This window comes from Podarcis raffonei, chromosome 4, assembly GCF_027172205.1.
Source record: "Podarcis raffonei isolate rPodRaf1 chromosome 4, rPodRaf1.pri, whole genome shotgun sequence".
NCBI classification, from domain to species: domain Eukaryota; kingdom Metazoa; phylum Chordata; class Lepidosauria; order Squamata; family Lacertidae; genus Podarcis; species Podarcis raffonei.
Genome location: NC_070605.1, coordinates 16,156,717 through 16,175,481, shown reverse-complemented (window position 1 = coordinate 16,175,481; position 18,765 = coordinate 16,156,717). Strand labels below are relative to the sequence as shown.

At 44.9% G+C, this 18,765-nt stretch overlaps 1 protein-coding gene across 5 annotated transcripts in view; it reads left to right on the top strand.

The window, feature by feature from the left end:
- GRM5 (glutamate metabotropic receptor 5) overlaps positions 1-18,765 on the top strand; it is a 259,147-nt gene that overhangs the window by 14,233 nt on the left and 226,149 nt on the right. For all 5 annotated transcript variants that reach the window (XM_053385553.1, XM_053385550.1, XM_053385551.1 and 2 more), the window contains exon 2: positions 8,105-8,981. In XM_053385553.1, the coding sequence (XP_053241528.1) occupies positions 8,303-8,981 (679 nt within the window). In that variant the 5' untranslated portion in view covers positions 8,105-8,302. The remainder of the gene's footprint in view (positions 1-8,104; positions 8,982-18,765) is intronic.

Genomic DNA, 18,765 nt, shown 5'->3' with positions numbered 1-18,765 from the left:
AACATTCCTTTTTACCCAGTCATCTTATGGCTGTAACCTTGAAATTATTAGCTGTGTGAGCATGTGATTGTTTGTAAATGTTTTTAAATATGTTGGTATTTTATTTTTAATTGTATTGTGTTAGCACTGGCACGTTTGCTCTCCTTTGGGTGGAAGGGTGGGATATAAATTTAATAAAACTATCTTCTTCATCAATGTATTAGATATCTGTACAGCTGTGACTGTGCTGCACAGCTCAGGATATCAGCATCACAGCACAACTTTCCAGTTACTTTGGCTTGTCACGTTCTGACATGCTAGGCTCCTGTGTTGTTTGAAAGGCTCAAAATTCACAGTTTTGCAGTTGTTTACACTCAAGCATCAAGAACCAGTACTCAAAAATGGGGACCCCCCCCAAATTAGGTTTTTACAAAAAGAAAAACTAGCCTGAGCCAGAATGGTTATAAATTTCCTCTTATGACTTACCACTTAATTCTGACCTTAAAGAACTGTTCTCTCAACTCTGTCTTTTCCTTCCACTTCCTGCCTGCGTTTATGTTTGTGAGCCTGATGAAGATGCTGGCCTCTCTTCATTTAAATTAATGTGAGCTGTTCGGAGAGACAATAATTAGACTGATAGATGGATTAAAACAATAGTCGCAGTATCACAGAATTGTAGAGTTGGAAACCACCACAAGGACAATTCAGTCCAACCATCTGCAATGGAGGAATCCTTTTACCCAACATGGGACTTGAACCCACAGCCCTGAAGGAGATGGGTGGAGCTTTTGCTTAGCAACCAGGCAGAGTGGCATGATGATATTCATGTGCTTCGATCGGTTGTGCAGTTCTGATGAAGTTTTCCTCAGTATGGTTGCTTGATCCATGTTTTTAAGCTTGGTAATAAGTTGCAATAGGGACGCGGGTGGCGCTGTGGGTAAAACCTCCCCGCGACGGGGTGCGGTCCCGTCATTCGGTCCCAGCGCCTGCCAACCTAGCAGTTCGAAAGCACCTCCGGGTGCAAGTAGATAAATAGGGACCGCTTACCAGCGGGAAGGTAAACGGCGTTCCGTGTGCTGCGCTGGCTCGCCAGATGCAGCTTGTCACGCTGGCCACGTGACCCGGAAGTGTCTGTGGACAGCGCTGGCTCCCGGCCTATAGAGTGAGATGAGCGCACAACCCTAGAGTCTGTCAAGACTGGCCCGAACAGGCAGGGGTACCTTTACCTTTACCTTTACCTTACCAAACTTAAAACCATGGAGAGACCTGGTCTGAATAGAGATTTGGATTCTTATCTCATTATACATGATAAAGCTATTTTTAGCCATCTCACCCCTTGCTTTTTCCTGTAAGACCAATTGCAGCCGTTAACAGTTGTCAACAGGTTTACCACACCTATCAGCCAATCATTCATTCCCACCACCCTTCTGAATAATACCCCTCCCCTCCCTCTCACTATATACAGTGGTACCTCGGGTTACATACGCTTCAGGTTACAGACACTTCAGGTTACAGACTCCACTAACCCAGAAATAGTACCTTGGGTTAAGAACTTTGCTTCAGGATGAGAACAGAAATTGTGCTCCGGTGGTGCGGTGGCAGCAGGAGGCCCCATTAGCTAAAGTGGTGCTTCAGGTTAAGAACAGTTTCAGGTTAAGAACGGACCTCTGGAACGAATTAAGTTCTTAACCCGAGGTACCCGAGGTATAAGGGTCTGGTGACTTCTTTTTCAGTGTATCTGAAGAAGTGTGCATGCACACGAATGCTCATACCAAGAACAAACTTAGTCGGTATCTAAAGTGCTACTGGAAGGAAATTTTTTATTTTGTTTCAACTATGGCAGACCAACACGGCTACCTACCTGTAGGGATATTAGTTGTTAGCTTTGGAAGATGTGTGTCAGTGTGGTTGCCCATTGAAGTTCTGTGTTGGACTGGGGGTTTCTGTGGAGCTGTATGCTGGAACACCAATCCCCCAAAACACTCACCTACGTTGGATTCAATGCTACTTGCGGTTTTATGCAACTTGCCACAGAGTGACGCTGCAAGGCAGGGGTTGAGGACCTCAGGCCTGGGGGCCAAAATTGGCCCTCAAAGTGCCTTTGCCTGGCCCTCTCGACTCTCCCCCTGGCCACAGTCCCTTTCTCAAAGTCTCAAAGGCTCCCTCCCCCCACAAATTGCTTGAACTCAGTTCCGGCACCTTTCAGACGGGCGCCATTGCCATTATAGGAGAACAACACAGGGGTTCATGGTAAGTTAGAATAAAAGAATTGTAGAAGTGGAAGGGATCCTGAGGGTCATCTAGTCCAACCCCCTGCAACGCAGGGCTATTCAGCTGTCCCATATGGGGATCGAACCTGCAATCTTGGTGTTATCAGCACCATGCTCTAACCAACTGTGCTATCTATCTGCTTAGCTCTGGCACCTCTTTTTCTAGAAAAATAACACTGCTTCTTGGTCATGTTTTGCACCATCCTTGAGTATTTTTGCTTGGCTGGAATGTCATTGGCCCCTGATAATGCCACTTGCTTGGCTAAATGGAGGATAGAGAGAGAGGGGAGTGTGACTGTGTGTACTAATCAACTGTGCAAAGGTAAAATTTATTTATTTTTTGCTCCTTCCGCTTTTGGCTCTGGCCACTTCTACTAGTGGCATGCAGCTCCCTAAATTTGCCTAGAAGGCAATGCGACCCTATTCTTTGCTGTAAATTTTGGAGATTACAGCTATCCTAAGAGAGCGTTTCATTTGGAAAGCTACTAGACTATAGCCACTAAAGTTCTAACCTCATTTGTCTAATGGGAAGGGGGGAAATCCTATTTGCTTTTTTTCCTTCTTACTCTCTCTCTTTTCAAGAGTTCTCTAAATGAGTCTAGGGATGAGTAATAGGGAACTTGAGAGTGAAGCATAATGGAAAAAGAAGAAAGGCTTTTATCAGGTGGAACCACTAGTGGGTGCCGTTACAATAACGTATGATTTGAAATGCATTGGATGGTTAACTGTGTTCGTTTCAAGTCCAGTATATAGAAATGCAGAGCTGTATCCCTAGACAGAGTGCGGTAAGACCCTGTTTATAAAATAAAGCCCTTTGCAGAGTGGCTGAGTGTTTGAAAGCCTGGTAGAGCACAGACTTTGCATTCAAAAGGCCCCAAGTGCAGTCTTTAGCATCTCCAAGTAGGGCTAAGGAAAGACTCCTGCCTGCAACCCTAGAGAGCTATTGGGAGTCAGTGTCAGCAGTACTGAGCTAAATGGATCTATGACAATTTTTCCATATAGATACATAGGGATAGCTATAGCTATACTGTACATATGCATCACACTAAGAACATAACATAGGAATACCTGGATCAGGCCAATGGTACATTTCCAAGCACAATTCAAAGTGTTGGTGCTGACCTTTAAAGCCCTAAATGGCCTTGGTCCAGTATACCTGAAGGAGCATCTCCACCTCCATTGTTCAGCCCAGACACTGAGGTCCAGATCTGAGGACCTTCTGGCAGTTCCCTCGCTGCGAGAAGTGAGGTTACAGGGAACCAGGCAGAGGGCCTTCTTGGTGGTGGCACCCGTCTTGTGGAATGCCCTCCCATCAGTTGTCAAGGAAATAAACAACTATCTGACTTTTAGAAGACATCTGAAGGCAGCCCTGTTTAGGGAATTTTTAAATGTTTGATGTTTTAGCCTGTTTTTAATATTCTGTTGGGAGCCGCCCAGAGTGGCTGGGGAAGCCCAGCCAGATGGGCAGGGTATAAATAATAAATTATTATCATCTCGTCCAGCATCCTGTTCTCACAGTGGTGAACCAGATGCCCCTCTGGGAAACCAGGGAGCAGAGCATGCGCACAAGAGCCCTCTCCCCTCCCATGGTTTTCAGCAGCTGGTATTCAGAAGCATTGTTGCCTACAGATGCGGAGGTAGACCATAGCCATCGTGGCTAATAGACGTCAACGGCCTTATCCTCCATGAATTTGTCTAATCTCTCTTTTAAAGCCATCCAAGTTGGCAGCCATCACTCCTCCTGGGGGAGAGGGTTCCATAGTTTGACTATGTGTTGTGTAAAAAAGTACTTTCTTTTATCTGTCTTAATTCTTTAAACGTTCAATGTCATCTGATGTCCCTAAGTTCTAAGGGAGGGAGAAATACCTTTTCTCTAAACTAAAAAGTCTGAGGTGTGCTATCTCACACACTGCTCTACAAATGCAACTGGAAAACTTAATTGACACACAGTTTGTTTGTTTCTTCATTTATTTAAAGGGTGTGTACCCCACTCTTCAGGACGTGGGTGGCGCTAGGGTCTAAACCACAGAGCCTAGGACTTGCCGATCAGAAGGTTGGCGGTTTGAATCCCCACAACGGGGTGAGCTCCCATTGCTCGGTCCCTGCTCCTGCCCACTTAGCAGTTCGAAAGCACGTAAAAGTGCAAGTAGATAAATAGGTACCACTCCAGCGAGAAGGTAAATGGCGTTTCCGTGCACTGCTCTGGTTTCGTCAGAAGCGGCTTAGTCATGCTGGCCACATGACCCGGAAGCTGTACACTGGCTCACCTCAGCTAGATGAACGCCGCAACCCTAGAGTCGGCCGCAACTGGACCTAACAGTCAGGGGTCCCTTTACCTTTACCCCACTCTTCAGCCAAAAATGCTCCCAAAGTGTCTTACATGCAATTAAAACAAGACAGCCCCTACCCACAGGCTCATAATCTAAAAATGGCGCACAAGGGAAAGGGGGCAGGCAGGGAAGAGGAAAATAAAAATTTATATTGAGGCACCAATTTGTAAAGAGTTGTTTCTGCAACGACCATCTGGCACAGTTGTGTGTTGCAAATAGAAACAAGTGTTTTCTGAAATTGTCAGCACAGAATGATCAATACTTTTATACAGACTTTGTGTTGGGAGCTGTCCTGAGCCGCCTTCCCACACCAAAACCAGACATCTGCCAATAATATGCTGTTCACAAGGGGAATTTTTGGACAGGATGGCTCCCTTTTCGGAACTATAACCGCCTGTACAGCTGACTTCTCCTTTTCTCCCCTCCCCTCCCACAACAGATTCGCTGTTAGATAATGTCTTAGTAACATGAATCATGTGTTATTATTAGTGCACATTAAAGTACGGGCACAAAGGAGGCAGGGAAACATGTATGCATTTATTTCTTTGTGAAATCTGCATACCACCCACCTGCCAAATGGAGTTCCAAATGCACATTAATTAAGCAACACAGACAACATTTGTAAGAAAAAGGATAAGCAAGGATAAAATGAGAATATTGAACTGTTTCAGACAAAAGGGGGAAACACAAATAAATCGAGCACCAATTGTTATTTTGTTTAGTTTTCAATTACAAAACCCTGGAAGTGGCTAGGATTAGATTTCCTGGCAGATACAAGGGGTGGCAATTTATTATTATCATTATCATTTTATTATTATATCCATTTATAACACTGCTTAATGCCAAAACAGGTTTCCAAGTGGTTTACAAAGTATGATGCAGACATTAAAATATGAGAACCCATAGTTAAGATGCACAGTACAACAATCCCATTAAAATATATGCACCTGCAATTAATATATATATAATAAAACAATCCCATTAAATCAGCTCAAAAATTGAAACAGTAGACTCGGGTGCATCTTCCCAATACAGACCAGGCCTTCTATGTTTCAGGAGCAAGTCCTCTTTTTGTGAATTGCTTTGAGCCCATATCTCAAAGCAATATTTGCCTCACAAATGTAAGGCAAAAGCTGAGGTCGCTGACCCTATTAAAATGGTGGTCGGAGCGCAATGCATTGTGGGCCAATGTATCATATTTGCTTGTGCACAAATGGAAGGGCTTCTCTGTAGTGTAGGGTAGGGTTAGGGGTAATGAATCATCTCCCATCTGCTGGGGACTGATCAGACGTGTGAATTGCCAAGCGGTTATTGCAAATCTGCTGTTTTGGCAGAGGAATGCTAAGTATGGAAAACCAGCAGAACTTACACTGCCTTAAACTAAGCGGGCCAAAATTATCTCTATTCCAAACTCTGCTCAGGAGCTGGGCTGCCACCAGCAGAGCTTGCTTAAGCCTGCAGAGGGGAAACGTGCCTTTCAAATAGAGTTTGACTTAAACAGCTCTTTTTGCTAAGGTATGTTCTGCTGGGTTGCCAGGCCATGTAACCAAGCTGAAGTCACCTCACAACTCCCCTGGAATGAGACCCAGTTGAGCTGGGACAAGGGAGTTACATTGGCATATCTCCAGCTGAGCTAAGCTTAAATTAGCATCAGCCAGATGAGCCAGAGATCTTCTGGATCCTAACACCTTCATCCTAGCAGATTGTGGGTTTGGATTGCTCCCTACACTTATAGTAGTAGTAGTAGCAGCAATAATAATAATAATACAGTGGTACCTCGGGTTACATACGCTTCAGGTTACATACGCGTCAGGTTACAGACTCCGCTAACCCAGAAATAGTGCTTCGGGTTAAGAACTTTGCTTCAGGATGAGAACAAAAATCGTGCTCCAGCGGTGCGGCAGCAGCAGGAGGCCCCATTAGCTAAAGTGGTGCTTCAGGTTAAGAACAGTTTCAGGTTAAGAACGGACCTCCGGAACGAATTAAGTACTTAACCCGAGGTACCACTGTAATAATAATAATAATGATTAATAATACCTCTTGCCTAGTTTCTGTACACTGGGATCATCAAATTGTTGAATGACAGGGCAGTCATTTCAATAAATGATAAATAATAAACAGGTTCATTTATAGGATAATGATGGTGATGGGGTTTTCAGTCGAGACTAATGGAGGCTTCGCCCCTTTGAAAATGTGTTGGAAGGGAAAATTCTGTTCAGGGACAAAGCATTACAGAAGGCTATTAATTTAAGGAAGGCACTTTAAATGCATAGGCATTTGCAGAGGAGACTGAATTGCCTTTAGAGGCAAACAATGAGCAGTTAAGCGCTGCAATAGAAGAAAACAGATTGCGTTGTAATTAAAGTGGGCTTAGCTAACCTGAACGACAGAGAGCTTCATTGCAGAGCAGGGCTGGAGGGATCCAGCCCTCCAGATCCTGACAAGCTGCAGGGAGATTGTATAATGGGGACATCCTTGTGAATTCTTCACTGCTTCACTGCATGGGCAGCAAGTGACGATTTGCCCTACGTTTTGAAGAGGGCTGAGGAATACTGATAATTTCCATTTGCTGCTACAGGTTTAATTTGGAGCTGGAGTCTCCATTTGGTTTCATGCTGTTTTCATGCATCTGCGAGTGACGTGAGCATGTCACATGGCGTGCACATGCCACTGTGGATTATTATTGAGGGGGCCCAGCCCCCTCCTTGAAAATTTGGGGGGCAACTCGTCCCCTCATCCCCACCCCCCAGATGGTGCCCCTGGTCTTATATATGCTCTTACTGTGATATATGGCTGAGATGCTAGATAGATAGATAGATCTCTTCCTGGAAACCATTTTAGCATGTGGGGGAAATGATATAAAATATACAAAATGTATCTTTTAGGGACCACCTTATTTCTGTAATTTTAAATTGTTTCAACTATTTTTTAAAATATTTTTAATATTGTGTAATACTGTTTTTTTTAAAAAATTAATTGTTGTAACCTCCCTTAAGGTGAAAGGTAGGAAATAAATTTTAACAATAATTGTAGTGGTCATCCGATTATTTTGCCTGATGTGTAATCTGGTAATAGATTCAGTGGTGTATAGAACCCCTATAATTTTCTTTATTAGTCTTCTAGAAATTATTTTGGCTTTCTTAAAGTTTCTCCATTCATTTCAAATGTTGCTTTGGTCTAGTGATAAGGAATCTGTGGCCCTCCAGATTTAGTTCCAACTCCAGTCAAACTCAGTCAGCATGAGATGACAGATGTTTTGTTCCAGCAGCATCTGGAGGGCCATCCCTGCTTTAGTCTGAAACAATGTTTTCCAACCTTGGGTCTCCAGCTGTTTTTGGACTACAACTCCCATTATCCCTAGTTAGCAGGACCAGCAGTCAGGGGTGATGGGAACTGTAGTCCAAAAACAGCTGGAAACCCAAGTTTGGGAAACACTGGTCTAAAATATTGATGGGCTTTCTAGTTTGAAAATATTCTAGAAATGTGTGCTCTATTTTTTTTTAACCACTCCATTTTCTCTTAAAGGCTGAGAAGACTATGATTGTGTCCTTCGTTACCAACAGAAGAGATGTTGGCCATCTTATAGAAAATGCTTGGAAACACCAGTTGACTGCCGGCTCAATTGCTTTGATTCCTTCAAGAGACGTCGTCGTTGCTGCTTAAAAACGCTCTCACCTTGTGGTCCCACCATGTTTCCTATACTGGCTTAAACCATTTCCTAAAATGCTCCTTCTGCCGTTCCTTGCAGTCTTGTTATTGAAGGAAGATGCCTGTGGGAACTTTGGTCTTTTGGTTTCTGCACAGTCCAATGAGAGGAGAGTGGTTGCCTACATGCCAGGGGACATCATCATTGGGGCTCTGTTCTCTGTGCACCACCAGCCAACTGTTGACAAAGTCCACGAGAGGAAGTGCGGAGAGGTGAGGGAGCAGTATGGCATTCAGCGAGTGGAGGCGATGCTCCATACACTCGACAGGATTAACCAGAACCAGACCTTGTTGCCAAACATAACGTTGGGTTGCGAGATCAGAGACTCGTGCTGGCACTCGGCGGTTGCTCTCGAGCAAAGCATCGAGTTCATACGGGATTCTCTCATCTCGGCGGAAGAGGAAGAAGGGCTGATGAAGTGCGTGGATGGCTCGACATCTTCCTTCCGTTCCAAAAAGCCCATCGTCGGCGTCATCGGGCCTGGGTCCAGTTCTGTGGCCATCCAGGTCCAAAACTTGTTGCAGCTCTTCAACATACCTCAGATTGCTTACTCGGCAACCAGCATGGACTTAAGTGACAAGACCTTGTTCAAGTACTTCATGAGAGTTGTGCCCTCAGATGCACAACAGGCTCGGGCGATGGTGGACATAGTCAAGAGATACAACTGGACTTACGTCTCTGCTGTGCATACTGAAGGTAAGGGAGAACATTCACATTCACATGCAATAAGGATATGTTCTGGGTTGCAGTATTAACTTATAGAGCATATACCATGTTCCATGTTTGTAGAATCAGTATGATCTAGAACTGATTATTTTCTGTTGCCTCAAATTTTGAACCCCTTTATACATACAGCAAGGGCAGTGGCGGAGGAAGCCTCTTGGGCACCTGGGGAGGTGCTCCCAGGGGCGTGGTGAACCACCCATCAGGGCGGGGCTTGCAGTGCCACAAGGCACCCATAGGGACAGGCAGAGGTGGAGCTAGCGGCGTCAGCACATGTCCCAAGGGGGCGGGGCCGTCTTAAGCATATCTGGCACCATGGTGCAAAGATCCCTCTGGCACCTCCCAGCAACTCCAAAACAAGGGAGGGGGCAGTGGAAAATGTCCTCTGCCTCCCCCACCGCCCCGATCCCCAGCGTTGTGCTGGTCCCGTGGGTTACCCAAGAGGCTAAGTCCAAGTCTGGTCCGTGGTCAAAGGTCCAACATGGAGGCAGTCCGTAGTAGCTGGAGCTGCGTGCAGGGCAGGGAGTTGGGTGAAGTCAGGAACAGGCAAGCAAGCAGAGAGCCAGGGCGGGTCAGGAGCTCTGGCAGAAAAGCAGGACAGGGTTCAGGCAGGAACTAGCAACCAACGAAGTTGCTCCCGCAACCTGGGAATGGGGCTGGCCGGCTTTTATCTGCCCCAAGGCATAGGGCAGCCCCGATCCTCTGGTGATGCACCCCTCCTGGCCTGGAGGCAAGTACTCCTCCTGTGGGAACCGCCTATCTGCCCTCCGCCTCTCTGCCCTGAGCCTCTGCTGCTCAGGAGAGGCGGGAGGGTTACCGGACCTAGAGGCAACCTCAGCTTCTCCTGACGGGGCTGAGAGTGGAGCACCTGCAGGCAATGGGTCCTCCATCACCTCAGGAGCCAGAGCAGACTCAGCTGATGTCTGCATCTGAGGCTCCAGCACAGGTGAGGACCCTTCGGGCTCATGCCCCAGCCCTGACTCAGCTGGTTCTGGAGGCGGGGAATCCTGTGCAGGCTGGGATCCCTCAGGTTCAGCATCCGAGTCCGAATCCCAGGCCATCACAGGTGTGGTGGCGGCGATCAAGCAGGAAAACGTGCTGGCGGACATGCTCTCCAGCATCAGGGTGCCCGAGAAGGCAGCCCAGGAAGGCTGCACAGCGTCTTTCACCAGGAAGCAGGAGGAGGAAAACGACCGGGAGCAGGGCTGTCTTTAGCAGATGCAGAGGCTTGGGAAGAAAGCTGCACGCCCACCAGCCATATAGTTGGTGGGGCGCAGCTGGTGGGCGTGCAGGAAAGGGGAGGCTGCCGGCAAAGCCGCACAGCTCCCCTACTCACTAGGGCGCCCCTGAGAGGCCGGCACCCTGGCGCAACGAACCACTAACACCAATGGGAAAGACGGCTCTGCAAGGGGGTGCGTTGGCGTTGCTGCGTGCCCTAGAGAGGTGCACTGGCAGCAGGGAGCGTCCGGGGGGGCACCTGTGGTGATGTCACCCGCCCTCAGGGATGGCACCCGGGGTGGACCACACCCACCGCACCCTCCTTGCTCCGCCTCTGAGCAAGGATACCCCACCTATCTGCAAAACGTCTATTTCGCAGAGGATAAGCGCTAGTGATGTTTACACACCCCATTCCCAAAACTAGAAACAAATGCCTGTACCCTACAAAAAACTTGAAAACCCAGACGTAAAAGGAGGAAGCACACCCAAAATGGATAAGCCCTTCTCAAACAATCACTACAAGAAGAAGAAGTCCCAAACACCTCATTAAAAATAATATAAAATGTGGGAGGGGCATATGGCCCTGGTGGGCACTAGGGTGTGTGTATGGAGGCATTGCTGTGTCCATTGGGGAACCCAGATATGCATATATAAATGCATAAAAATACTACACATCACCACAATAATCTAGGCAATCCTACTTGTACCAGTTAGTTAATAAAGGTTTATTGGCTGTGATCTTCCCTCTCTACTCTTTATAATACAGGCAAAGATATGTTGATCCAATATTGGACTGAAGGTAAGTTTTTTGGTTTCCACCTCTGAGAATTCTTGCTATGATCTGATCTTAGTGTCTTGTTCCAAATTATTTTGTGAAACCCATAGACCCTTTCTTATTCTGTGTTCAGGATAATTTGTGCTCATAATGCTATCAGCGTGACCATGCACAAAACATGCTTTCAATACTATTTCTGCCAGCAAAACCTTTGCGGCGGTCCTACCATTTCGTTTCAAATCAGTGCATGTCCTATACCTTCCTGCTGAAGTTCTGCAAATGTTCTGAGTTTCTGTGTTTATAGCCCCTCCAGATAGCAATAATGTGCTGGGATTAGGAAAGCACCACAGAACAACTAATAAAGCAGAATAAATCCACCACAGATGCTCTATTATTATGTTGATAATATATTGCTGAACACAAGAAACACTCGGGTGTGTGAGAAAGTGGAGGGGCAGGAAGTACTTTGACTCCTGGATCCACAGAGAGCTGCATTACTGTGTTTATTTTATTTTTATTTTTTAAGGGTTCTTTGTCTTCAACATTTTGTATACATGGGCAGGTTCACCCATCAGCTCAATGTCACTCAGAAAGTTTCATGAATAATTGATGATTTGAACACTGGGTCTCCATGGTCCAATCACGACCCCAATTTTTAAAATTATATTTCCAGAAATTCCACATACAATCCAACACACACACACACATATAGTTAAAAAATTATATTACCAACTTCCCATCCCATTTTCTATGCTGCTTTTCTTATCCCTCCATTGCTGTACCCTGTCTTCCCTCTTTTTACATGATAATCATAACATAATAGTCTCTAATTCTTTCTGTTGGTCGTAATTCAAATCCTGCTCATGGATTCTTCATGTTATGATATTTCTTCAAATAACCCAAAAAGAGCTTCCATTCTTCAAGAAATTTTTTTTGTTAGACTCTCTTATTTTAGCTGTTAGCTTTGCTGATTCAACATAATCCATAAGTTTGCTTTCCATGGTCCTAATTCAATACTCTAACCATTTCATCATACTTCTCCATCCCTCCCTCCCTCCCTCCCTCTATTCCTTTCATCACCCAGCAGGGAAAAGCTTGACCTCCATGTTGGGTGTTGAAGAGAGACTTTCCATTTTCTGAGCTGGGCTGTAGCTCAGTGGTAGAACATCTGGCTTGAGAGCAGAAGGTTCCAGGTTCAATCCCTGACATCTCCAAGTAGGGCTGGGAAAGAGACTCCTGCCTGGAACCCTGGAGGAGCCGATGCTGGTCAGATGGCTCCCCACGAAGCCATCTATACAGACAGCTTCCCACGAAGAGCTGCCATGGGAGAAAGAGAGACATCTCTCTGTCTGCTGCCCATAACCAGCTAGGTCAACTTCCATGTGGCAATGAGGGGATGAAAGTACCAGGCAGAGCAAACTCTTCCACTATTTGCAGTCTGCTAGGGAGGAGAGGTCATGATCCGGGTCGGAACCCACTGCAGGCTTCATCCTGACCACAAGCCAGTGGTTCCCCTGCCTTCCTGTTGGTATTGCAGCTGGAGAATTTGGAGACGATGTTCCTCTTGTTGGCACTATGTTCTTAGCAAGCAGAACATGCGCCTGGCAATTGGTTGATATGCGGAAGGTTTTCCATGTCACTTGCCACTTAAGTAAAGCACTTGACCCAGAAGTCCTTTAGATGACATTTTGAAAATGTCTGGCTAATTAGCCTAATGAATTTAACACTGGAGGCAACAGTTGGAGTATTCATCACGTGGATGGCAGCTTTAAACAACAGAGGAAGAACTGCTGGGGAAATGGGTGGAATTAGATGGAAACGAAACTTTGGGCAGGGTGATGTGAGAGGCACCAGTTTATTTGTTTTGAAGTGATAGCTTTCCTTCCTGGAGTCCTGGTTTCATGATTCAGACGGACCACATGGATAGACCACATTAGCAGGACACAGAACGTGGTGTTCAACTGATCCTTTTGTCATGTGCAGGAATCAAAACATAGAATGACCAACTTATTTATAGCCACCAGACAAGTTACAGCATGTGTTGTAGAAATTTACTAGGCCTTCATTGATTTCAAACAGGTGTGGGCTAGTTTGGACAGTGGCCTTCCTAATGCAAGCTACAATCTTATGTACAGTGGTACCTTGGTTGTCAAACTTAATCCGTTCCGGGAGTCCGTTCAACTCCCAGAACCATTCGAAAACCAAGGTGTGGCTTCCAATTGGCTGCAGGAGCTTCCTGCACTCAATTGGAAGCCATGGAAGCAACATTGGATGTTGGGATTCCAAAGAACGTTCAAAAACCGGAACACTTACTTCCGGTTTTTAGCGTTCGGGAGCCAAAACATATGTGTACCAAGGCGTTTGAGAGCCAAGGTATGACTGTACACTTAAGTAAGAGTAAGCTGAAGAGTAAACTGAACTCAGTTGCACTTCCTTATTTATTACATCTATATACCACCTTTATCTTCCAAAGATCTCAAGGTGGTACATATCCATGGTTTTCCTTCTCCCCATTTCACCCTCACAACAACCCTGTGAGGAAGTTTAAGCTAAGACATACCATATTTTTCACTCTATAGGATGCACTTTCCCCCCTCCAAAAATTAAGGGGAAGTGTGTGTGCAACCTATGGAGCAAATGCAGGCTCCTTGGCTTCAGGGATAGCAGTGCGAAGCCTCCGAAGCACAGAGGGAGCACTCCCTCCACACTCCAGAGGCTTTGTGTTGCTTTCGCTGAAGCCTGGAGAGCGAGAGGGGTCGGTGTGCACCGACCCCTCTCCCTCTCCAGGCTTCAGGGATAGCCGCATGAAGCCTTCAGAGTGCAGCGCAAGTTCCCGCTGTGCTCTGGAGGCTTTGGTTTCCTTTTGCTGAAGCCGGGGGAGCAAGACTCTCCTGGCTTCAGCAGAGAGGGAGAGCTGCGCAGCGCCTCTTCAGCAAAGCGGGAGGAGAAATGGAAGGGGCTCTGTTTCTCCTGCCGCTTCACTGAAGGGGCGCTGAGCAGAGAGGGGGAGAATTTTTTTTCCCTGTTCTCCCCCTCTAAAACAAGGTGCGTCCTATGGTCGGGTGCGTCCTATAGACCGAAAAATACGGTAATGACTGGCCCAAGGTCACCCAGTGTGCTTCATGACTGAGTGGGGATTCAAACCCTAGTTTCCCAGGTCCTGGTCCAACACTCTAACCATTACGCCACACTGGTTCTAATTCTGAGTAGATAGAAGAAGATCTCTGTTGGATCGGGCTAAACCAGTGTTTACCAAACTTGGGTCTCCAGCTGTTTTTGGACTACAACTCTCACCATCCCTAGCTAGCAGGACCAGGAGTGATGGGACAGCTGGAGACCCAAGTCTGGGAAACACTGGGGGAATGTCTACTGGTCCAGCACTCTGTTCTCACAGTTGTCAATCAGATCCCACTTCTGGGAGGCTGGGAAGCAGGACCTGAGTGCAACAGCTTCAACTTCCATGCATAGGATTGAACTATAAACTCACATATTGTATAAGGTTTAAAGAATAATACGCACCAGGAAAGTTCATTGGGAAGTGGAGTATATAAAGAATATTTATCTATCCCTGGAACAGTAATATTGAAATGATATTCAACCATAAATGCTGTTTTCATTGATACAATTTTTCCTCTGATAATTCACCACTCTATATTCATCTGGATTTTACAGCTTTATAAAATCTGAGAATAAGTTTGCTATCATGTTTTGCCTTATAAAATAGGATGGTATGAAATGAACTAAAGTAAGATTTCTTTCAAAGCATTTCCCCTCTTTTTGCTCTGTTTATAAATGTGTTTGCATTTGTATACTAATAATATATAATGTTAATATTGTATAGAGAGTTGTGCCTGGAGATGGGAAGACTCAGTGGTGATATGATAGCCATCTTCAAATATCTGAAGGGCTGTCGCATTGAAGATGGAACAAGCTTGTTTTCTGTTGCTCCACAGGGCAGAGCCCAAACCAACAGATTCAAATGAGATTCTGATTAAATTTTAGGAAGACCTTTCTGATGGTAAGAGCTGTTTCAAGAGTGAACCAAACCACAATGGACGGTTGTAAACTCTCCTTCCTGGAGGTTTTGAAACAGAGTTTGGGTGGAGTTAGACAAGACGGGTCCCTTCCAACTCTAGAATTCTTTGATTCTAAGCAGCCATTCTCAACCTTGGGTCCCCAGATGTTTTCGGCCTACAACTCCCATCATCCCTGACCACTGGTCCTGTGAGCTAGGGATCGTGGGAGTTGTAGGCCAAAAACATCTGGGGACCCAAGGTTGAGAACCACTGTAAGGGATCGAGAGAGTGTTCGGCCTCAAAAGATGAGCTGAGCTGAACTCAAGAGTGTTTTGCTTTGCCTTGCTGCTACTAGGAACGTTCTCCTTTGTAACACATAAATCGTTGCCTACAGTGGAGTTTCTCAGTTGAGTTTCCCACAACACAACAGACCATGGGTAGGAAAACTAAGGTGCGGGGGCCGGATCCAGCCCAGTCGCCTTCTAAATCTGGTCTGCAGATGGTCCAGGAATCAGCGTGTTTTTACATGAGTAGAATGTGTCCTTTTATTTAAAATGCATCTCTGGGTTATTTATGGGGCCTGCCTGGTGGTTTTTACATGCGAAGAATGTGTGCTTTGATTTAAAATGCATCTCTGGGTTATTTGTGGGGCATAGGAATTTGTTAATTCCCCCCAAAAATATATATATAGTCCGGCCTCCCACAAGGTCTGAGGGACAGTGGACCACCCCCCTGCTGAAAAGGTTTGCTGACCCCTGCAATAGACGAATGCAATGCCCTATGGGTGCCCATCCATCTCAGCCATCATGGCCAATGCTCAGGGGTGATGGGACTAGAACAACACCTGAAGCTGTCCATGCTACCTGCCACTGCCATAGACTCAGGTTGTGTTTCTGTCTGGTTTAATTTGAAAAGCCGTGCTGGTGTTAGGCTTGTATATTTTCTCCTCTCGTACGTCCTGTGCAAGCACACCAGAAACCTAGTCAGCAGTCTGCATCATAAACTCCCATGGCTGGAGAGAAAGAGGGTTGTTGTTTTTTGGCTGATAAATATTTGATGGTCTAATGCTGCTGGGAACTACAGTACAATGCAAACACAACTGTCTCTGAATGGGAATGAGATGGATGACACCTCCCCGCTCCCTCACTGGCCCCAGTCCAGCTCCTTCCAATGAAATGAATGGGGCATGTTGAAGCCATGCCCAATAGTGAATGTCTGTACAGAAGTCAGCCCTATTGGGTTCAATGGGACACATTCCTAGTTAATTTAGGATCGCAGCACAGGGAGCTGATTTATACAGAGTCTGACAATTGCTCCATCATTGCTGACTGACAGGCTCATCAGGATTTCTCTTATTATTATTATTATTATTATTATTATTATTATTATTATTATTCGTTTTGCAATATAAAAACATAAAAACACATAACACAATTTTTCACAGGTACATTTTTTGGACTTCCCTCAGCTCTTCTGCAAATCCTCCGTTTTAATCCTTCCGCATTTCTTAATCTAATATTGCCTTTTATTAAAAACCTCCTCCCTCTTGTTCCCTTTTTTACAATATTTCTAATATTATTTTCACAGAGCCTCTTGCAAACCTACAAACGTTAATTGTTCATCGCAAATACTTTTCAAATAGTCTACAAATTTACTCCAGTCTTCAGTGAATCTGTGGTCTCGTAGACCTCGGATCCTTCCTGTTAATTTATCAAGTTCTGCGTATTCCATTAACTTCATTCTCCATTCTTCCATCGACGGTAATTCTTCTTGTTTCCATTTTTGGGCTAGAAGTATTCTTGCCGCTGTTACTGCGTATAAAAAAAAGCTTATAATCTTTTCTATTTATTTCATTTCTGACCATTCCTAACAAAAATGCCTCTGGTTTCTTAACAAATGTATATTTCAACATTTTTTCCCCAATTCATTATATATCATTTCCCAGAAGCCTTTCACCTTCTTACATTCCCACCACATATGATAAAAAGTCCCTTCCTTTTCTTTACATTTCCAACATTTATTACACATTTTATACATTCGGCTCATCAGGATTTCTCACAGGGATCTCTCCCCACCCAGCTGTGAATTAAACCTGGTACTTTCAATATGCCTTAGCTCCGTTGATTTCAGCGGGATATAACACATATAAATTGGACCTGGAACTTTGGTTGTTGTTTTTATAATTGTGTTCCCTTAATTTTTTATTCATGCCTTTTCATTTTAAAACGTTTGCCTATCTCCCACCTGTAAAGGACCTTGAACTAGCTAATAACCAAGTGAAAACATACAAAATTCAATGAAACACGTGGGCATTGCCACGCAACCCATGATAAAAGCAATTAGAACTGCAGCAATTGTCCAGTCAGCCAAATGTTGACTAGCAGTGAAATGTTACACCAGTTAATGCCTTTATCCTTGGTGACATGCTCTAATAGCTTTCTCTCTCACCCAAGGAAATTAGGTTTGTAATGTACTCTCCAAACAACAACAACAACATACCTGGTGAAGACTTTTTGCCATCTGAGAACTTCAAAAATAAGCCCGAGCGAAAGTCCTGCCTTTAACCAAACTTTCACCCCCTTTGTGTCCCTTATGCTGAGTCAAACCTTTGGTCTACACTGACTGGCAACAACTCTACATCGTTTTAGACAGGGGTATTTGCTGGCCCTGCCTGTAGATGGTGGGGCTTGAACCTGAGCTCTACGCAAGCTGGAATGAATTTTCTCTACTTGGAAATTATTCTCTTCAAATTTTGCTGTTTCCAGGTAGGCTATAATAAGTCATAGTTGGCACAAGCCTTTGATAAGCCTTTCCTCCATTGCAAGGGGTTGGACTAGATGACCCTTGAGTCCATTCCAACTCTGCGATTCCATGATTCTATAATCAGATATTTTCCAATTGGTATTTGGCAGTAATTGATCACTAGCCAAATGGTAACAATCAGCATTTGACAGTACCGAGAAGCCACAATCAATATTTGACAGGCTCAACTAATATGCAGCAGCAATCATATTTTTAATGTGGAGGGCAGCAATTTTTGACTATGTTTTCCCCAGCAGTTGGCATGTAGTAGCGGTCTTTATCTGATGTGAATGTTTCGCAGCTGACATGTGATTGCTGTCAACATTTGGCATCGTCTAGTAGCAGAATGTAGGCTGTTTTGAAATTTTCTCCAACCATCCCTTCACTCACACAATGGAACGAGGCAAATGTTGACCTCCCTGAATTTCTGTCCCGGAATTCAGATAACAGATGTTGAGGTCCAATGCCAATATCAGTACCGGAATTTGATACGTCTGGAAATCCAGCAGACTTTAACCATTAATGTAAAAGGAATGCAGGAAGCTGTTAAACTTGTCAAGTCATAGAATCATAGAGTCAGAAGAAGACTTGCAGATGATCTAGTCCAACCCCCTGCTTGGTGAAGGAAATCTAGAGCTGAAGCATCTCCCAAGAGATGGTTGTTCAGCCTCTGCTTGAAGATGACTAGAGAGGGGAAACCCACCACTGCTATAGGTAATTGGCTGCATTGTCAAACTGCTCATATTATCAAGAGGTTCAACCGAGATCTACCCTACTGCAACTTGACCTCATTAGAACCAGTCCTGACCTCTGGGAAGTAGAGATTCCTGAATCCTCAGAAAGAAGGCTATATCTATCTATCATCTATATCTATCTATCTATCTATCTATCTATCTATCTATCTATCTATCTACTATCTATCTATCATCTATCTATCTATCAATCA